A 17,119-nucleotide genomic window follows, 5' to 3' on the forward strand; every position below is an offset into this window, starting at 1 on the left:
GTTTATATCCTACATCTTGGTTTGATTTTTTTCATTCACTCAGTAGTTCATTTATTCATTCATCAAAAAGCACTGTTTGAGCATTTGCTACATGTCGGATAATGCTAAGCTTTGGGATGCCAGAGGAATAAGAACTTGCTTCCTGCCCTCAAGCAGGTGGGGAGAAGATGACCAGTAAACAGACAATTACAGTATAAGGCGAGTGTTGCTATGATTGAGGTACACCAAGGACGCCAGGGAAGCATAGAGGAGGAACGCCTAACAGACTGGGGGCTAGGGGGTCAGAGAAATGAGGTAATGTCTTAGTTGAACTGAGTCATGAAGGATGAGCAGGGGTGAGCCAGGCAGGAGCAGGGAGAAGGACATTCCATGGAGAGGGAACAGCCAGTTCAAAGGCCCAGAGGCAAGGAATTGAATGGCATAAATGTGAGCCCTGCCAAGTCCTTAAGTATGACTGGAATGTAGAATGTAAGGAAGGGAGGTGGCATGAGATGATGCTGGAAGGGTAAACAGGGGATGCAAAGATGCTATTGTAAGTGGAAGTGACATGATCAGATTTGGGTTCAGGAAAATAACTTAGCAGTGTGGAGTACGGATTGGATGTGCAGGAAGTGTTGGTGGCCAAGAGAGTCAGAGCCATTGTCATCATTATGAGGACTTGGACTTAAATGGCTGTGAGGATAAAATGACATAAACAGATTCAAGTGATACGAAAGAGTATTGGTAACTGATTGAATGGTGGTTAGGGAGGAGGGGTGGTGAACATAGAGAGCGGAGTGTTGAGAATTTCTGGTTTAGGTAATGAGAGAGAGAACACAAAGGGTGAAGCACTTTTTCATTTTGTTTTTGGTAGTCAGAATAGGGATGGTTAGTTGAGCTTTGGTTATGTTGAACTTGAGTTGTATGGTAGTTGCTGGGTAGAGAAGTTCAAGAGGCAGTCACAAACCCATGTCTGGAGATCAAGAGGCAGGTTAGAGCTGGAGATGGTGGGAGATGTCATTCAAAGGTGCTAGGAGCTAAGGGAGTGGTAGATGAGCTTACCTAAGCAAGGCTACAGAGTGAGAGGAGATGGTGAGGGGTGAACTTCTGGGAAAGACCAACACCTAAGGGGCCAGCAGAGAATGGGAAGTGGGTGGAGGATACTTGGAAGGAGCAACAAGAGAAGTAGAAGGAGACATGGAGGAGAAGTCACAGTTTCCAAGGAAACCAAGGGATTTCAGAAGCAAGGGTGGGCAACAGTATTGAAAGCTGCAAATAGTCAGGTAAAGATGGAGACATTCCCACTGGGTGGACTGCAGAGTTGTTGTGGTGACTTTGGTAGGAACATCTCAGTTGTTCGCAGTGAGGAGAGGCCAGACGGGAGCAAGTTGAGGAGTGAATAGGAGGTGAGAAGGTAGAGACAACTTCTTTAAGAAGGTTGCATCTCTGGAGAGGAGACAGGGGCACATGCACGGTGGGGAATAATTGATTGTCTAAGATAAGAGAGACTTGAGCACAGTAAATACTTAGGGAAGCATCAGGTAGATAAAGGAGAGGTTGGAGATACAGGAGAAAGAGAGGAGGGTAGACAGATGGAGTTCAGAGGCCAGGAGGTGAACCAAGCCCTAGACCAGTGGTTCACAAACCTGGCTGCCCATATTAGCGTCACCTGGGGAACTTAAAACAAACTGACACCCGGGCTCTGCCCCCCAGAGGTTCTGATTTAAGTGGTCTGGAGTGGAATCTAGCACTGGTATTTTTTTTAGATCTTCGAGTGATTCTACTGTGTTTTCAGGGTTAAGAACTTCTGTAGTAAGTATTCAATAACTATTTGTTGAATCTTTTTAAAAGTTTTGTCGATCAGTTGATTAGTTCTCCTTAGCAACAGTGAATGTTTAATCATTTGCAGAGGATGTTGTGAAGAAATATAAGACAAGGCACATGCTTTCAAGTGGCTTGCGATTCCATGGGAGAAATAGTAATAATTTTTAATATGTATAAGTGCTACTTTAGTGGCACAACACTTGGTAGGGTAATATCAGTTCTGTGTGGTCAGCTGTCAAGGGGAAGATTTTGGCCTCAGAGAAGGTGGAACCTACGTAAGTAGGGAAAAAGAAGGGTTTCACATGCCTAAGACAATAATCATTACAATCCTGTTTCCTGAGGACATCCTTGGTGTCAGCTACTTTACATACATTATCCCAAATGTTGTAACCATGCAAGATAGTTATACATCATCCCCATTTTACAGAGGAAGAAACTAAGGCTCAGGGAATTTAATATCAAGGCCATAGCTAGCAATACGTGGCAGAGTCAGAATTCAAGCCCAGGACTGATTGATTCCAAAGTCAGTATCCTTTCCACTACAGTGTACTGGGACCAGGGGCACCAGGCTCCCACTTACTATTTGGTACTGTAGTCTCAAGATGGGGCAAGTCATCTTCAGCTGGGACTTTTTGGTCCAGGCTGTTTGTGCAGGTGAAGTTCACACACACTTCCATCATCAGTCCTAGTGGTTCTCCATGTGGGCGTTGATGAAATCACCAGCAGCATCACTTGGGAACTTTTTAGGAATGCAAATTTTCAGACCCCTTCCCAGATTTACTGAATCTGAAACTTTGCGGGCCAGGCTTAGCAATTTGTTTTAAGAAGCCCTCCTGGTGATTCTGAGGCAGTTTAAAATTTGAGAACCAAAGTTTGAGTCCCTACTTTGTGGATATAAATCAAGAACCTCAATTTGCTGTCGTGGCTAGTCCCTGAGCATCTGTGATATGCAAGTGGAAAGAAAGAACTGGGGGATTCTAACCCTGGAAAAGATTGTTACCTGAATTCCAGCAGCCTAGTCCTCTCACTGAAGAACTCAGATGTTATGAGCGACATCTGATAGGGTGGATGAGTCCCAGTCCTATGACAGTGCATTGATTCCAATAAAGGATAATTCATTAGTCTTGGGAAATATGTCATGGTGTTTTCCTCTTTGCAAATTAAAAAACTTGACCAATCCTAGAGAAAACAAAACAATCTCCCAAGCAAATTTCACAGGGGCCTCAAGATGCAACCCTCATGAGATTGTCTGGTTTGCCTCAAAAGAACTTCTGATCATTGACACATTTCCTGTTTGGTCATTTACAGGAGGAAGTGATCGGAGATTTGAAACCAGGCACTGAATACCGAGTAAGCGTGGCAGCTTACAGCCAGACTGGCAAAGGGCGGCTTAGCTCTCCTCGGCACATTACCACTTTGCTCCAAGGTAAAATGCGTTCAATTCATTAATAAGAAGAAAGTGATGGGTGCTATTCATTCATTCCTTCATTCAGTATATCAGTGAGGACCTATTGTGTACCAGGCACTGTGCTATGCTAGGCTCTGGGAATTCAGTGGTGAACAAAAACAGGCACAGCCCCTGCCCTCTCAGAACTGAGTGGCGTGGGTCAGGACATTATCTAATTAACGTGTGGCCGCGGATAGTGAGAAGTACTTCCCATGGCGCTGTAAGATCTTCCGTTGTAAGATCCGATATAGGGGTTCGATAAGGACTCCCTGAGGACATGACTGCTAAGTGGGAATTAAGTAAGTGGGAGTTAAGAAGGCGAGGAAGGGGAGTGCGAGAAGAGATCTTAGAGGCCAGCGGAACCCAACAAAGGCTCATTGAGGTGGTCTGCGCTGGACACTGGGGGACAAAAGTGGCTTGAAGACATTGTTGCTCATAGGAGCTCCTTGTGGAGGGAGAGGCACATGGTAGGCAGGTAGATCCAGTGCATCCGAGGTCCGCCCAGCTGGCTCTGGAAGCACTCAGAAGGAGCGCGTTCTCCACCCCAAGACTCAGGGAGCCTTTCAGAAAGAACCATATATTTGGCCCGGTGTTTGAAACCTGCATAGGGTTTTGCTAGGAAGAGAAGGCAGAAAAAAATACTTCTGGCCGAAGCAATAAAGAAAGGCTGGGAAATGTGAAAGTCTAGATATGAAAATAGTAACAGCAGTTACCTTGGGGTGATAGGATCATTCTACATCTTTACCCATGAGGCTTTTTCCAACTGTCCTACCATTGATATGTATTCTGATGATAGGGGGCAGGAAGGATACACAAAAGAATTGAAAGTAAGTGACAGTAACGCTAAGCATTTAATTTTCCTTGTAGGTAAACATCAATTCCGACATGCTAACAGAGGTTCTAAAGGGTACACATCATTGTGTGTCCTGGGGTCCATAGTCTGGACATGATGTAGTTGGATTTCCAGCCTGGGGTGCTTGAGGAGAAGGGAAGACCAGCTCTCATTGACAAACCTTCCATGAATCCAGTTGTGATTTTGTGTGTGTGTGTTTGTTTGGTTTGGAGGGTGAGGCAGTTCTGAACAGAGGTGTTTAGGCTGTAGAAAGCACACATGTTTTTTTATACATGAAACCTCTCCAGCAGCAAAGACCACAGCCAACTCTAGTTGTTCGCTGTCCTGCCTAGATTCCTGCCTGCTTCCAGGAGCACCTCAGCAGCTGCACGTCACTGTGGTTTCTGATTCCGAGGTGGCCCTATCTTGGAAACCTGGAGAGAGTGAAGGAAGCGCCCCTATTCAGTACTATTCTGTGGAATTCATCAGGTAAGTTAGTGGGTCACATTCAGAAGCCAAACGTACTGACCTCAGTCATTCCAAACACGATAGAAGACTCCACTGCCTGTGAATTTAAGAGACGACAAAGAGGCCTATATTTATACTCTGACTTGGGCCAGCACCTGTCCCCAGCCCTCTTTGATGGTGGGTCATCTGGTTAACCTGTCTGTACCCACCTGACCTCTTCCCCACTTCCCCGCCACAGTCACACTGTCCTAGGCTCTGAAAACTCCAGAGGGACCCACTGCCAGCCTGCCTGCATTTCAAGCTCAAAACTTGCCTCCTTGGCTTTGAAACATTATGTCTGAAGTATATATTTGATGGTGACTTTTCTCGAGGGAGAGGAAAAAAAACCTTTAAAAACACGTGCAGTGCATTGTTGCCTTTGCATCCATATCGCCATGGGGAAAGTTTCTTGTTTTGGTTTCAGCTTTTTTCTCTTGTCCACCTCTCCAGCTCTCGTAGTCAGCTTATCAACCGTAAAAGAGTGATTAGAAGTTCTTCTAAGAACTTACAGATGTAAAAACCTGGATTCTCAATGCTGCTATGTAATTTTAAGCAAGAACAAAACCAAAAAAACCCCCACCCAACCAATGAGCAAAAGTTATTCCCCAGCTAGGGCTCTTCCTCTGAACTCTAGTTGCAGTTGACTTTTGAATTGAAGCACCTAGCTGATGAAACAACATTGTTCTCTACATTAAAGGTGATTGGGTTTGTCTGAGGCCGGTTGCTTCATGGATTCGTAAAGCCTTGCTCAGCACCTCATTCCTAGGCTCTCTGAAGCTGAGGCAAAGGATTCTGCCATGATTTCATGAGGTCTGCTTCTGTTTCTTGACTTCCTAGCCTAGTTTTTGGTAGTAGAAAACAGATATTTGTTTCTTTAGAGAAGTACTGCACGGAGTCTCTTTAATGCTTGAGTACAGAGCTTGTTTCAGGCAGGACTTATTGAATTGCAAGTGGCAGGATCTTGAAAGAAGATGAGACCGTAATGTATTGGCCCCTATGAGTGTCAAGTCCTGTGACGACTCTAAATTTGGGGAAGACCAGTTCTGTATCGCATCCGCAGTCTGTCTCCATCCATCTCTGTGCTCTGCTCCCCCCTTTATTGGCTTTAGTTTCAGGCTTTTCCAGTATGGTGGCAAGATGGCCACCAGGCACTGGAGGCTTGCTGTCTACTAGCTCAGCTCCCCACTGGAAAGGAGTGGCTCTTTCTCAGGGGACACAGTAGAGTCTCAGTATTCATTCTAGCTGGCCAGGCTCTGGTCCCTCTTCATTCGCTGAGCCAATCACTGCGGCCAAGGAGAAGAGTACACTGACTGGGCAGATACGCGTCATATTCTGAGCTCTGGAACTAAAGACTGGTGGGTCATTCAGGCCTGAAGTACACAGACTGAGAGTTCAAGAGGGTTGGTTCCTCAAAGCGAAGTTGTGCAATTAATGGAAAAGGGAGGAGCAGATGCTGGGAAAATTAAAAAATAAATAAATAAAAGATGCCCCCAGCCAAGCTCCAGACCAATGCCCTTCAGTGAGGATAATCTACAATCCTTTGTTGAACAAATTTGGTAGGCAAAGCCTGGAATGTGTCTGGAGTAGAAAAGATTCTAAGCCTGGTTCCAAAAGTAGTTAAACTGCAACAGTGGAAAGTCCTAAAACTTCAGCTTTCTCATCTGTAAAACTTGGAGTGAAACTTAACATTTCTAATTTACTTGTCTAACATCAGCAAAGCAAAATGTAGTACTTTAAAATTTTGAAAACTGGGCAGTGTTTTTCATAGTAGCCCAGCAGGTCATCTGTGTGACCCTCAGCAAAGATGACGGTTATCATTTACTATTTTATTTTATTATTATTTAATTTTATTTATTTATTTATTTTTCGGTATGCGGACCTCTCACTGTTGGGGCCTCTCCCGTTGCGGAGCACAGGCTCCGGACGCGCAGGCTCAGCGGCCATGGCTCACGGGCCCAGCCGCTCCACGGCATGTGGGATCTTCCCGGACCGGGGCACGAACCTGTGTCCCCTGCATCGGCAGGCGGACTCTCAACCACTGCACCACCAGGGAAGCCCTACTATTTTATTTTTTAACATCTTTATTGGAGTATAATTGCTTTATAGTAGTGTGTTAGTTTCTGCTTTATAACAAAGTGAATCATTAATTTTGTGGTAAAACATGTATTTCTTTCTTAAACTTCAGTCTGGCATATTGGCAAAAGGTGGAAATTGCAGTTTCTTAACCTGTGTGTACAACTGAAAGTAGAAAATGAGATGGATTTAGAGCCAGAACTGGAAGGGAGTGCTTGCTGCTTCCTCTACTGCCAGCAGGGGGCCCTGTGCAAGTCACTTCACCTCTGTAGTCTCAGTGCCTCACATAGTTTAGGGTCCCCAAAAGGAGAGCGTTTTACAAGAACTTGGGTGCAAGTAATTTATTTTATTTGGAAGCTGGAATGAGAAGGTTGGGTGAGGGATGGAGGACATATGACTGTGTGTTACAGAAGTCACTTCTGCAGGCAATGGGGGCCTCTGTAGGGGCTTAATTCTATGGAGATCTCTCTGGAGCACACAGAATTCCTCTCTAATTTGCCTATCAAAAAGGCAAGAGCAATTTCTCTAATGATTAATGATGTTGAGCATTCTTTCATGTGTTTGTTGGCAGTCTGTATATCTTCTTTGGAGAAATATCTATTTAGGTCTTCTGCCCATTTTTGGATTGGGTTGTTTGTTTTTTTGTTATTGAGCTGCATGAGCTGCTTGTAAATTTTGGAGATTAATCCTTTGTCAGTTGCTTCATTTGCAAATATTTTCTCCCATTCTGAGTGTTGTCTTTTGGTCTTGTTTGCAAATCAAAACTACAATGAGATATCATCTCACACCAGTCAGAATGGCCATCATCAAAAAATCTAGAAACAATAAATGCTGGAGAGGGTGTGGAGAAAAGGGAACACTCTTGCACTGCTGGTGGGAATGTGAATTGGTTCAGCCACTATGGAGAACAGTATGGAGGTTCCTTAAAAAACTACAAATAGAACTACCATATGACCCAGCAATCCCACTACTGGGCATATACCCTGAGAAAACCAAAATTCAAAAAGAGTCATGTACCAAAATGTTCATTGCAGCTCTATTTACAATAGCCCGGAGATGGAAACAACCTAAGTGCCCATCATCGGATGAATGGATAAAGAAGATGTGGCACATATATACAATGGAATATTACTCAGCCATAAAAAGAAACGAAATTGAGCTATTTGTAATGAGGTGGATAGACCTAGAGTCTGTCATACAGAGTGAAGTAAGTCAGAAAGAAAAAGACAAATACCGTATGCTAACACATATATATGGAATTTAGGAAAAAAAATGTCATGAAGAACGTAGGGGTAAGACAGGAATAAAGACACAGACCTACTGGAGAACGGACTTGAGGATATGGGGAGGGGGAAGGGTATGCTGTGACAAAGTGAGAGAGAGGCACGGACATATATACACTAACAAACGTAAGGTAGATCCCTAGTGGGAAGCAGCCGCATAGCACAGGGAGATCAGCTCGGTGCTTTGTGACCACCTGGAGGGGTGGGATAGGGAGGGTGGGAGGGAGGGAGACGCAAGAGGGAAGACATATGGGAACATATGTATATGTATAACTGATTCACTTTGTTATAAAGCAGAAACTAACACACCATTGTAAAGCAATTATACCCCGATAAAGATGTTTAAAAAAAAAAAAAAGGCAAGAGCCATTTACGCGCTGGCTTCTGTCCTCTTTTTGTTGATTGAACGTTTCCCCCCGAGGTACAACTTCCCACCCTTCTAGGCTCTGCTGGCCCTTGGATTAAGGAGGCAGGTCCAGGGAAGAAGGAGGAGTGTTGTGAGCACGGCATGTGCTTGAGGTTCGATGCTGGTCTTGCGAGGCAAGTTGAGCTCACATGAAACTCTCCACATGACAGCCGCAGCTGAAATCAGAACTGGGAGAAGGGGAGGTGACACAGGCCCCAGAGGCATTGACGACAATGTCCTTACAATGCAAAATATGGGTGATAACTTCTTGCAGCCTTATAGCGTGTCCTCATTAGGAGGATCAAGTGAAATCACATATGAGAAACAGCTTTCTACAAAGCTCTTTTGACATGTACATGTCAAAAACCAAGCTAAGGAAAAGGAGGTATATATGGGTGTTATGTACCTACATTTAAGGTATATATGGGTGTTATGTACCTACATTTAACAATTTTAATTCTTCTCCAACAAAAATACATCTTAACATTCAAACCTCTAACATTTGAGGGGCTCAGACCCCAAATTCTTATGTATAAATATTTTAAAAGTATATACCATTTTAACAAACTGTTAAATATTTGTTATATCTGTTTATCTTAACAAATATACCTCTACAGTGTCCTGGAGACATTGTAGATGTCTTCATATTTAGAACTCTTGGATATCTTGGTGTTCCAAATGGAACATGGTAGCATAAGGAAAGCCAGCTCCTGGCTCCAGCCCCTATACTAGGAATTCTGCTCCTGCTATCTCTTCCAGAATATGTAACCTCGGTCAAGTTATTTAATCTCAGGACCTCCATTTCCTCATCTGTAACATCAAGTTCATGTGACCCTCATAGCAGGGTTATTGTTCATAGCCTTCATAAAGTGTTTATACATAGTAGACATTCAATAGCTGTTTATTTCCTTCCCTCCCTACCACTCTTGCCCCTTTACAAAGAAAGAAATTGGGACTCAATTGCTTAAGTTGCTTTGCCAAGGTAAAATGACTGGTTAGGGACAAAATTAAAATTAGAACTGAACTCTCTCGACTTCCAGCCCGGTGCTCTTTCTACAAAACCCCATGTCCCCTTCATGTCTGTGACCGACCTTCAGAGATGGAATGCTGGACTCCGCCCACCTGGAGCGCTGCTGGCTGGGGAAACAGGAAGCCTCATCTTAGGCTGCTGTTGGCTGTTACTCCAGAAAGGAAGCTCTCGCAGCATTTAATGTTTGGCTGCAAAATAAATCCCCACATTCGTTTGTAAACATCTCAGAGTCTATCCCATTTCAGTTGAGAGCCTGAGGATATGTGTTTAAAGAGAGCTTTCCTGGGCTCTAAATCAGAAACTGCAGTCAGTGTGAAAAGCTTTGGGGGCCTACAGTTATCTATTTTTCCCAGAGAGGGCTGTTTAATGTTTAACATTGAATTCTTTTTGCCCAGATACCTACTGTGTACACAAACACCTGTGACAGGTCTCTGGGTGAGCCAAAAGTGTCTTTTCCTATCCCAGAGGCAGGCCTTGACAGGCCAAGGCTAGGAAACTGTAGAAATCAGTGTATTGCCAGAAGTTCTCCTCAGATTTCACCCACCTGAATGTGAAGTTCTTGTCTGAGTTCTGTCACTGGAGGATGAGGTTCCAGTCCTCTGTCTTGGTAGGTGCTTATTCATCAGTTGCCCTTATTCAGTGAGGATGATGGTGTCAAAGGCGTTGTTGGGAAATAGTCTCAGAAAACTTTTAAGGAAATATGTAACTGGCTAATAAGAAATTAACCTGAAAAATTACACTAGACCAGGGTGTGGGGTACTGACTGCTTACTCGCTAGTTTTGTTCATATTTTGGGTGGACATTCCATGTGTTTGTGATGCTGTCTTAGGTCATGGGCTTAGGACTAAGCAAATTTTTGTTCTTTTTCCAGCTTCTGCCTCCTGTAAAATGGAGGATGCCCACAGGGTGAGCACCTTGAAAGGGTGCTCTCAGTGATTGTACCAGAGAGGAGACTTGGTCTCTGGCTCAGGCAGATTGAGAGTAATCTTCATAATGTCTCCCGAAGTTGGCCTGGGGACTATTCATCAACTTCCTTATTTACAGTAGATTTAAAATTTTTAATCAGTGTAGAAAAGATTTGAAGAGGCAAATTCTAAGTAAGCCTGCAAGCTGTAACATATTTTGCAATGTTTTTAAAACTTTTTCTTCCTGCTTTTCTAAAACAGAAAAAACATGCATTCGAAGTAGGAAGAATATATATGTATATATTTTTTGCCTGCTGTTGGGTCTTCGTTGCTGCACGTGGGCTTTCTCTAGGTGTGGCGAGCGGGGGCTACTCTTTGGTGCACGGGCTTCTCATTGTGGTGGCTTCTCTTGTTGCGGAGCATGTGCTCCAGGTGCGTGGGCTTCAGTAGTTGTGGCACGTGGGCTCAGTAGTTGTAGCTTGTGGGCTCTAGAGCGCAGGCTCAGTAGTTGTGGCACACCGGCTTAGTTGCTCCGCGGCATGTGGGATCTTCTCGGACCAGGGCTCGAACCCGTGTCCCCTGCATTGGCAGGCGGATTCTTAACCACTGCGCCACCAGGGAAGTCCCAGGAAGAATATTTTATTTCTAAAGTGATACTGGAAATTTCTTTGTGGGCAACAATCTTAGTGTTCATTAAAATAAGAACCAAGCATAAATATAGCTACCTATGTTTTAAAATATTTTGTCTATAAATATCTGAGAAACTTTCCTCCTTCTGCCTAAGAATTTCCCCAGGGTAAGTGCTTTTCTCATAAGTGAAAAATATATACTATGGTGGCAATGAAAACCCAAAGGCTGGACAAATAGTCCTTACCAGTAATGTTTCAATTGGGGTGCTGTGTTCCATATATGCTATCTATCAGGTTGGTTAAAGGTGAAAATAGTTTTCATTCAACTTACCTATAAAGTTGAGTCCCCTGCACATGAATGAGTTCCATTCTGAGAGCACATTTGTTAAGTCCAATTTGTTCGTAAGTCCAACAAAGTTATCCTAGGTACCCAACTAACACAATCAGCTATATAGTACTGTACTGTAATAGGTTTATGATACTTTTCACACAAAGAATACATAAAAAACAAACACAAGAAATGAATAAAACATTTCTTAATCTTACAGTACAGTACCTTGAAAACTCCAATAGTACCAGCTATATCACTGCTGCTTTAACACTTGCTTCCGGACATCCTGGGCTTGAAATAAAGATACTGTACTACTGTCTCTATACAGTACTGTACGGTTAAGTACACAAAAGCACAACCACTTGCAGAGGATGCACGCATGTGACAATGTACTCCAGACACATGAACTAACTGACATGATTGGACAAGCGAATGCACGTTCACATCTTTGAAAGTTCCCAACTTGAAGGTTCGTATGTAAGGGACTTACTGTAGCTTTTCTGTAGGTGTAACCTGATTGGTTAAAACTGCTTCAGAGTTTTGTAGTGTCAGTTGTTGGAAAGGGCAGATTAAAGCTTTCAGTGGCAATTTTTAATAAAAAGTCCACCAAGGCTAATTTTGGGTGCATGTGAAAGTTCAAAATATTTCTGTGTGTTTTAGGGACATAGGTCAAGAAATGATCTCTAAATCTCAGCCCAAGACACTAATACTAATAAATATGAAAGAGCAATGCTGCCTTTCTTTTCCCTTTCACACCTTTCTGCCTAAATAATTCCCTGGTCCCTTGCAGATGCCTTCCATAATAAGACTTGCAAAATTCATCTTCACACAGAGCTGCTTTTAAGCTGATTGCAATGTCTACGTATTGGTTTTACTTGAGAATCTCAAGGTCATGCACACCTGGGTGGTGCATTGAAATTATTATTTCAAAATAATTTTGAAAATTATTTTACAAATTGATATTTTTGTCAAAAGTCATCTGTCTTTCCATCCCATCATCAGCCTACAAGTAACAAATGAATTTAATTAGTTTCCTCCTAAGAAGTGACCCTGCAAAGGCTGTTACTGACATGAAAATCAAGTGTGGGATTCAGAGCGGAAGCTGAACGGATTATGGATTTTCCTTGAACAGTTTTAAGGGATGATGTGATATGCCTTATGGTCAAGGGCACAGACTATGAAAGTTAAAGAAGTGTTTCATTCAGAATCGAGACTTACAGTCCAATGCTTGGTATCGTCTCTCAGGTTTAAGTTTGTCCAAATGTGGAATCAGAAGACACAGCTCTGAGCTGGCCTCTAATCCTGGGGACAAATGGCTTGATTCCAGTTTTAAGCTTCCTTACATATGAAATAAGGCTGGACTGCTTGACCTCTAAAATCTGGTGGCTGTGATTTTCTGTCCTCGTGACAAAGGTGAGGAAGTATAGGTGGTTTACTACACAGGGCTCTGGACCTATCTTCCTGGTGCAACCCTTGCCTCCACCACTTTTAAACCATAAGGTTTTAGTTGCATTATTTAACTTCTCTGTGCCTCAGACAGAAGAATGGGGATAACGATTTACTTACCTCATCGAGTTGTTGTGAGATAAAGCGAGTTGATGCACACGAAATGCACAGAATAGCACCTGTTATACAGTAAATGCTCAATCAATGCAAACTATACTTATTAAGGCTTTTATGATAGGTCTTTCCTGCTTTCCTTTATAGCCATGTTCTTTCTTGGCTAAAGGTCTTTATGCTTGCTATACTCTGCCAGGATATATCTTCTACTTCTTTACCTAGTTAACTCTTGTTCATCCTTCAGTTCCCCTGCTTAAGTACCACTTCCTCCAGGAAGCCTGCCCTGAACCCTGCCCCCCACCTCAGACTAGGTTAGGTACACCTGCAACACTTACTAGCAACACTCAGCACATTTGTAGTTCATTACTTGTTCAAAGTCTGTCCTCCTTGCCGGGACATGAGGGCAACGTCTTGACTAGCTCCCTTCTGTGTGCCGGGACATGAGGGCAACGTCTTGACTAGCTCCCTTCTGTGGAATATGGCACCTACATGAAGTAAACATAGCACGCGTCAAGTAGGTGCTGGAGAACATTTGGATACAGGCAGTCATGTGATTGCATCCAGAGAGTGACAACTAGCTGCCACCTTGCGCAAGATCCTTGACCTCTCTGAGCCTTACTTCCCTTGGCTGGAAAGTAGGGATGATAATGGTGGATACCTCGGGAGGGTTGTGAAGAGAAATAGATGTCTGTACAGTACTTAGAAGAGTGGCTTATGGAAGAATATTTTTAGTGTCAGTCCTTTTCCTTACCCTGAGCCCCATGGTAATGGAAATGTATTGCCATACTAGTCACAGGAGATGGAATGAATCCTTTACCGCTAATTTCCAAGGCCACAGCAGTAACCAATATCATTCCTTACTAACTGCAGACGTAAAAGGCAGACAGAATCCAACCTGGATCTGCAAGCACGTCCCCTTTCCTTCCCCCCGACCCAAAGTTACTTATTGTTTTTGTTTTCTCATCATAAAAGGGATAGTGGTATGTGGTAAAGCTTCAGATAATACCCAATGTGTAAGACTAACTTGAAAGCTACCATTGCGGTTTTATTTCGTATTGAATGATAACTTGTGTTTCGGAGCCCTTCATACCTGCAAGTGAATTGCCAACTTTTTTCATAGCGTTTTACTAGAACTTATAGCAATAACTGGGCAAATGGCTGCAATATTTAACAGTGATGTAGCCCTGTGTTGGTGTTCCTGGTCCCCCAAAATTATAGAGCTTGATATATTTAAAGAATCGTTCTTATACAATTAATCAATTTTGAGGAGAATGGGAAAAAACAGCAACAAAAATCTCCCTTTCTTTTCAAGAAATTGTTTAGGAAGTTGTGCTGTTTAAGTATAAGCCTTCCTTACAATAGAATTAGAAATAAGCAAGAGTGGGCTTGTTTGGGTGTCAGCTGACATTTCATATTAACAAGTGGTGTTTTGTGAAAAACTCCTTTTTCTTACCTTTAGTTTCCAAATTGAAAATCTCAGAACCACTTTCCAGAGTGGTATGTAGTCCCAGAAATTCTGGTAGCCATCCAGTTCCTCCATTCAGGCTCAAATGGAAGGGCGATTCTGAATGTTTTTGCAGAAGTTTGACCTACAGTTCTACAAATTGATCCCTTAAAGCTTCAGTCCCTCCTACCGTGAGATTTCCTGATGTAATATCCCTGGTCAGACTGATGGGAGTTGACACAAATTGAATTCTTGTGTACCCGTGTTGGGAGCCATTTGTAAACTGTAAATGAAAGTGTGCTCTCCAGTTGCCCCATCAGGGACAAATTGCTAGCTGAGCTTATCATTACCTCATTCTATCCATCTGTTTGTCATTTGGTTGGGTGGAACCAATTCATTAATAAAGAAATACGGCTGGAAGCTGCAGGTCAAATAATACATCTTTCTTTTTTTTTTTTCTTAACTGTGATTACTTAGTGCTTTTGGACTGCCTCTGCAATTCATTTTAGTATAGAGCAAATCCTGCATAACACCAAGTCTGTAAAATTGACAGAGACTTGGAGGCCTTTCTGAGCATGAGGTTTTCTTTCACTCCTGGCGTATTTACCCTGGATAACTATGGGATCTTAAAGCAGGGTGCTTAACCTGCAGTCTGTGGATCCCCAAGGGGCTCATGGATGGAAGGCAAGGGGTCCCTGAACTTCGTTGGACAAAAATTACGCTCTTAGTTTTACCGACTGAAATGTAATGTTTTCTTCAAATATGAATATAATCAACAAACTGCAGTGGCATTAGCAATTCCTGTGACTTTGTCACTATTGGAATCACAGATATGTTCTTATCCCATTACAATTGTTGCACATATCTCAAAATACCAGTTATGGTTATCACTACTATGAAATTATTAAATCCATTGCTAAGTATTGTTATTTAATGTGTTAATGAAGAAGTATGTATATTAATATATCATAATTTTTTATTGTTTTCATAATTGTTTCTAGTATAACTGGTTTCCTTTGTGATCCTATGCATTTTATGCATTTAAAAATATTATTCCAAGAAGGGATTCACAGATTTCCACAGACTGTCAAAGTAGCACTAACAAGGTTAAAGACTGTTGTCTTAAACAGTTTTTTTTTTTTTTTTTGGCTGCGTTGGGTCTTCATTGCTGCGCGCACGCTTTCCCTAGTTGTGGCAAGCAGGGGCTACTCTTCATTGCGGTGCGCAGGCTTCTCATTGTGGTGGCTTCTCTTGTTGCGGAGCACTGGCTCTAGGCGTGTGGGCTTCAGTAATTGTGGCACGCGGGCTCAGTAGTTGTGGCGCACGGGCTTATTTGCTCTACAGCATGTGGGATCTTCCCGGACCAGGGCTCGAACCCTTGTCCCCTGCATTGGCAGGTGGATTCTTAACCACTATGCCACCAGGGAAGTCCAAGACTGTTGTCTTAGACCAGGGGTTGGCAAATTTTTCTGCAGGGTCAGGTAGTAAATATTTTATGCTTTGCCAGCTATGTGGTCTTTTTCTCAACTATTGAGCTCTGCCATTGTAGCAGGAAAGCAGCCTAGACAATACCTAAACAAACAGTTGTGGTTGTGTTTCAATAAAACTTTATTTACAAAAACTGGCAGGCAGCTGAAGTTTGCTACCCGCTGGTTTAGGGCATTGTGTTATTGCTAACGTCTAAGTTCGAAGATATTTGAATTCAGCTCAATTCACCCTTTACTGGATACTTGCTATGTGCATGCATTCACCCAAACATGTACGTATTGAGTATCTTCCATGAGCAAAGCATGTGCAAGAGATTTCGGGGTGAATCAGCTATTGCCTCTGCTTGGACAGTCCAGTGGGGAATGCAGGTGAGCAGAGTCCAGAGCTGTGAGTGTTGCGGGCAGGGGTGGAGGCCGGGGGCCTAGAGGAACACAGCCTTGACATCTAACCCAGTTTTGAAGGAATCTGGGAAGGCTTCTTACAGGAACTAAGGAGGACATATCAGCAATAACCAGGCACAAGGGGAGGGAGGAAGCAGTGTGAAAAGGCTCAGGCCAGAAGAAGCTGCTCAAGCAGTGGCTTGGAGGCAAAAAGGAAATGTTCTTGGACTTGCTTAGAAGCCTGGAGCTCTGTGTAGTGAGAGATAAGGCTGGGTAGGTAAGCAAGGTTTGGAGCAGGAAAGCCTTTATAAAGGATCTCCTTTTGTCCTGACAGGAATAGGGAGCTATGGGAAGGGTTAAGCAGAAAAGGAATTGATAGTATTTGCATTTTGAAAGATCATGCAGACATTCCAAGGAGCATGGAAATGAATAAGACAATCAGCATGTTAATGCGCTCGCAGCCTAGTAGGGAAGACAGAAATATAAAATTCCATTAGAAGGTGGTATATGCAGTGTAATGGTAGAATCAGAGTTAAGCGGTAGGAGGACCCAGAGAAGAATCTTTGCAATTCTGTGTCTGAAATGATGCTTAGAAGGAATAACATGAAGGAAAATATTGAAGGAAGGAGCCTCCAAATAATCCAAGGTCCTCCAGAAAACATTAAACCATGGAATGCTAGGTCCCATACCGAGGGAGGGAGGACGCACATATCTCTGGTTGTACTGTAATTAGGCTTTTGGTCCCCTCCATCTCAGGCCTATAGAGTGGCCTCCACTGTCAAGGCCATTCGGATGTTCTGTGGATCCCCAAGAGGGCTGTTTTCTGCTCCAACGAGTTCCTCTCTCAGAAGTATTTTCTTAGCCGGATTTAACCATTCCTAGCCCAGTTTCCTAGTTCATGTCTGTAACGTGCTTGAATATCACTCCCCACCTCAGCTTGAACTTTCTAGAGAAGGGGTTCTCAGCCCGTGGGCTCATTAGAAGGTAAAGAAATCAGCTGA

General features: G+C 43.1%; 1 protein-coding gene across 3 annotated transcripts in view; it reads left to right on the forward strand.

Moving 5' to 3' along the window:
* Positions 1-17,119, forward strand: part of EGFLAM (EGF like, fibronectin type III and laminin G domains) — a 171,125-nt gene that overhangs the window by 60,046 nt on the left and 93,960 nt on the right. For all 3 annotated transcript variants that reach the window (XM_060146979.1, XM_060146977.1, XM_060146978.1), the window contains exons 5-6: positions 3,112-3,229; positions 4,436-4,571. In XM_060146979.1, the coding sequence (XP_060002962.1) occupies positions 3,112-3,229; positions 4,436-4,571 (254 nt within the window). The remainder of the gene's footprint in view (positions 1-3,111; positions 3,230-4,435; positions 4,572-17,119) is intronic.

This window comes from Lagenorhynchus albirostris, chromosome 3 (assembly GCF_949774975.1).
Source record: "Lagenorhynchus albirostris chromosome 3, mLagAlb1.1, whole genome shotgun sequence".
Classification (NCBI taxonomy): Eukaryota; Metazoa; Chordata; class Mammalia; order Artiodactyla; family Delphinidae; genus Lagenorhynchus; species Lagenorhynchus albirostris.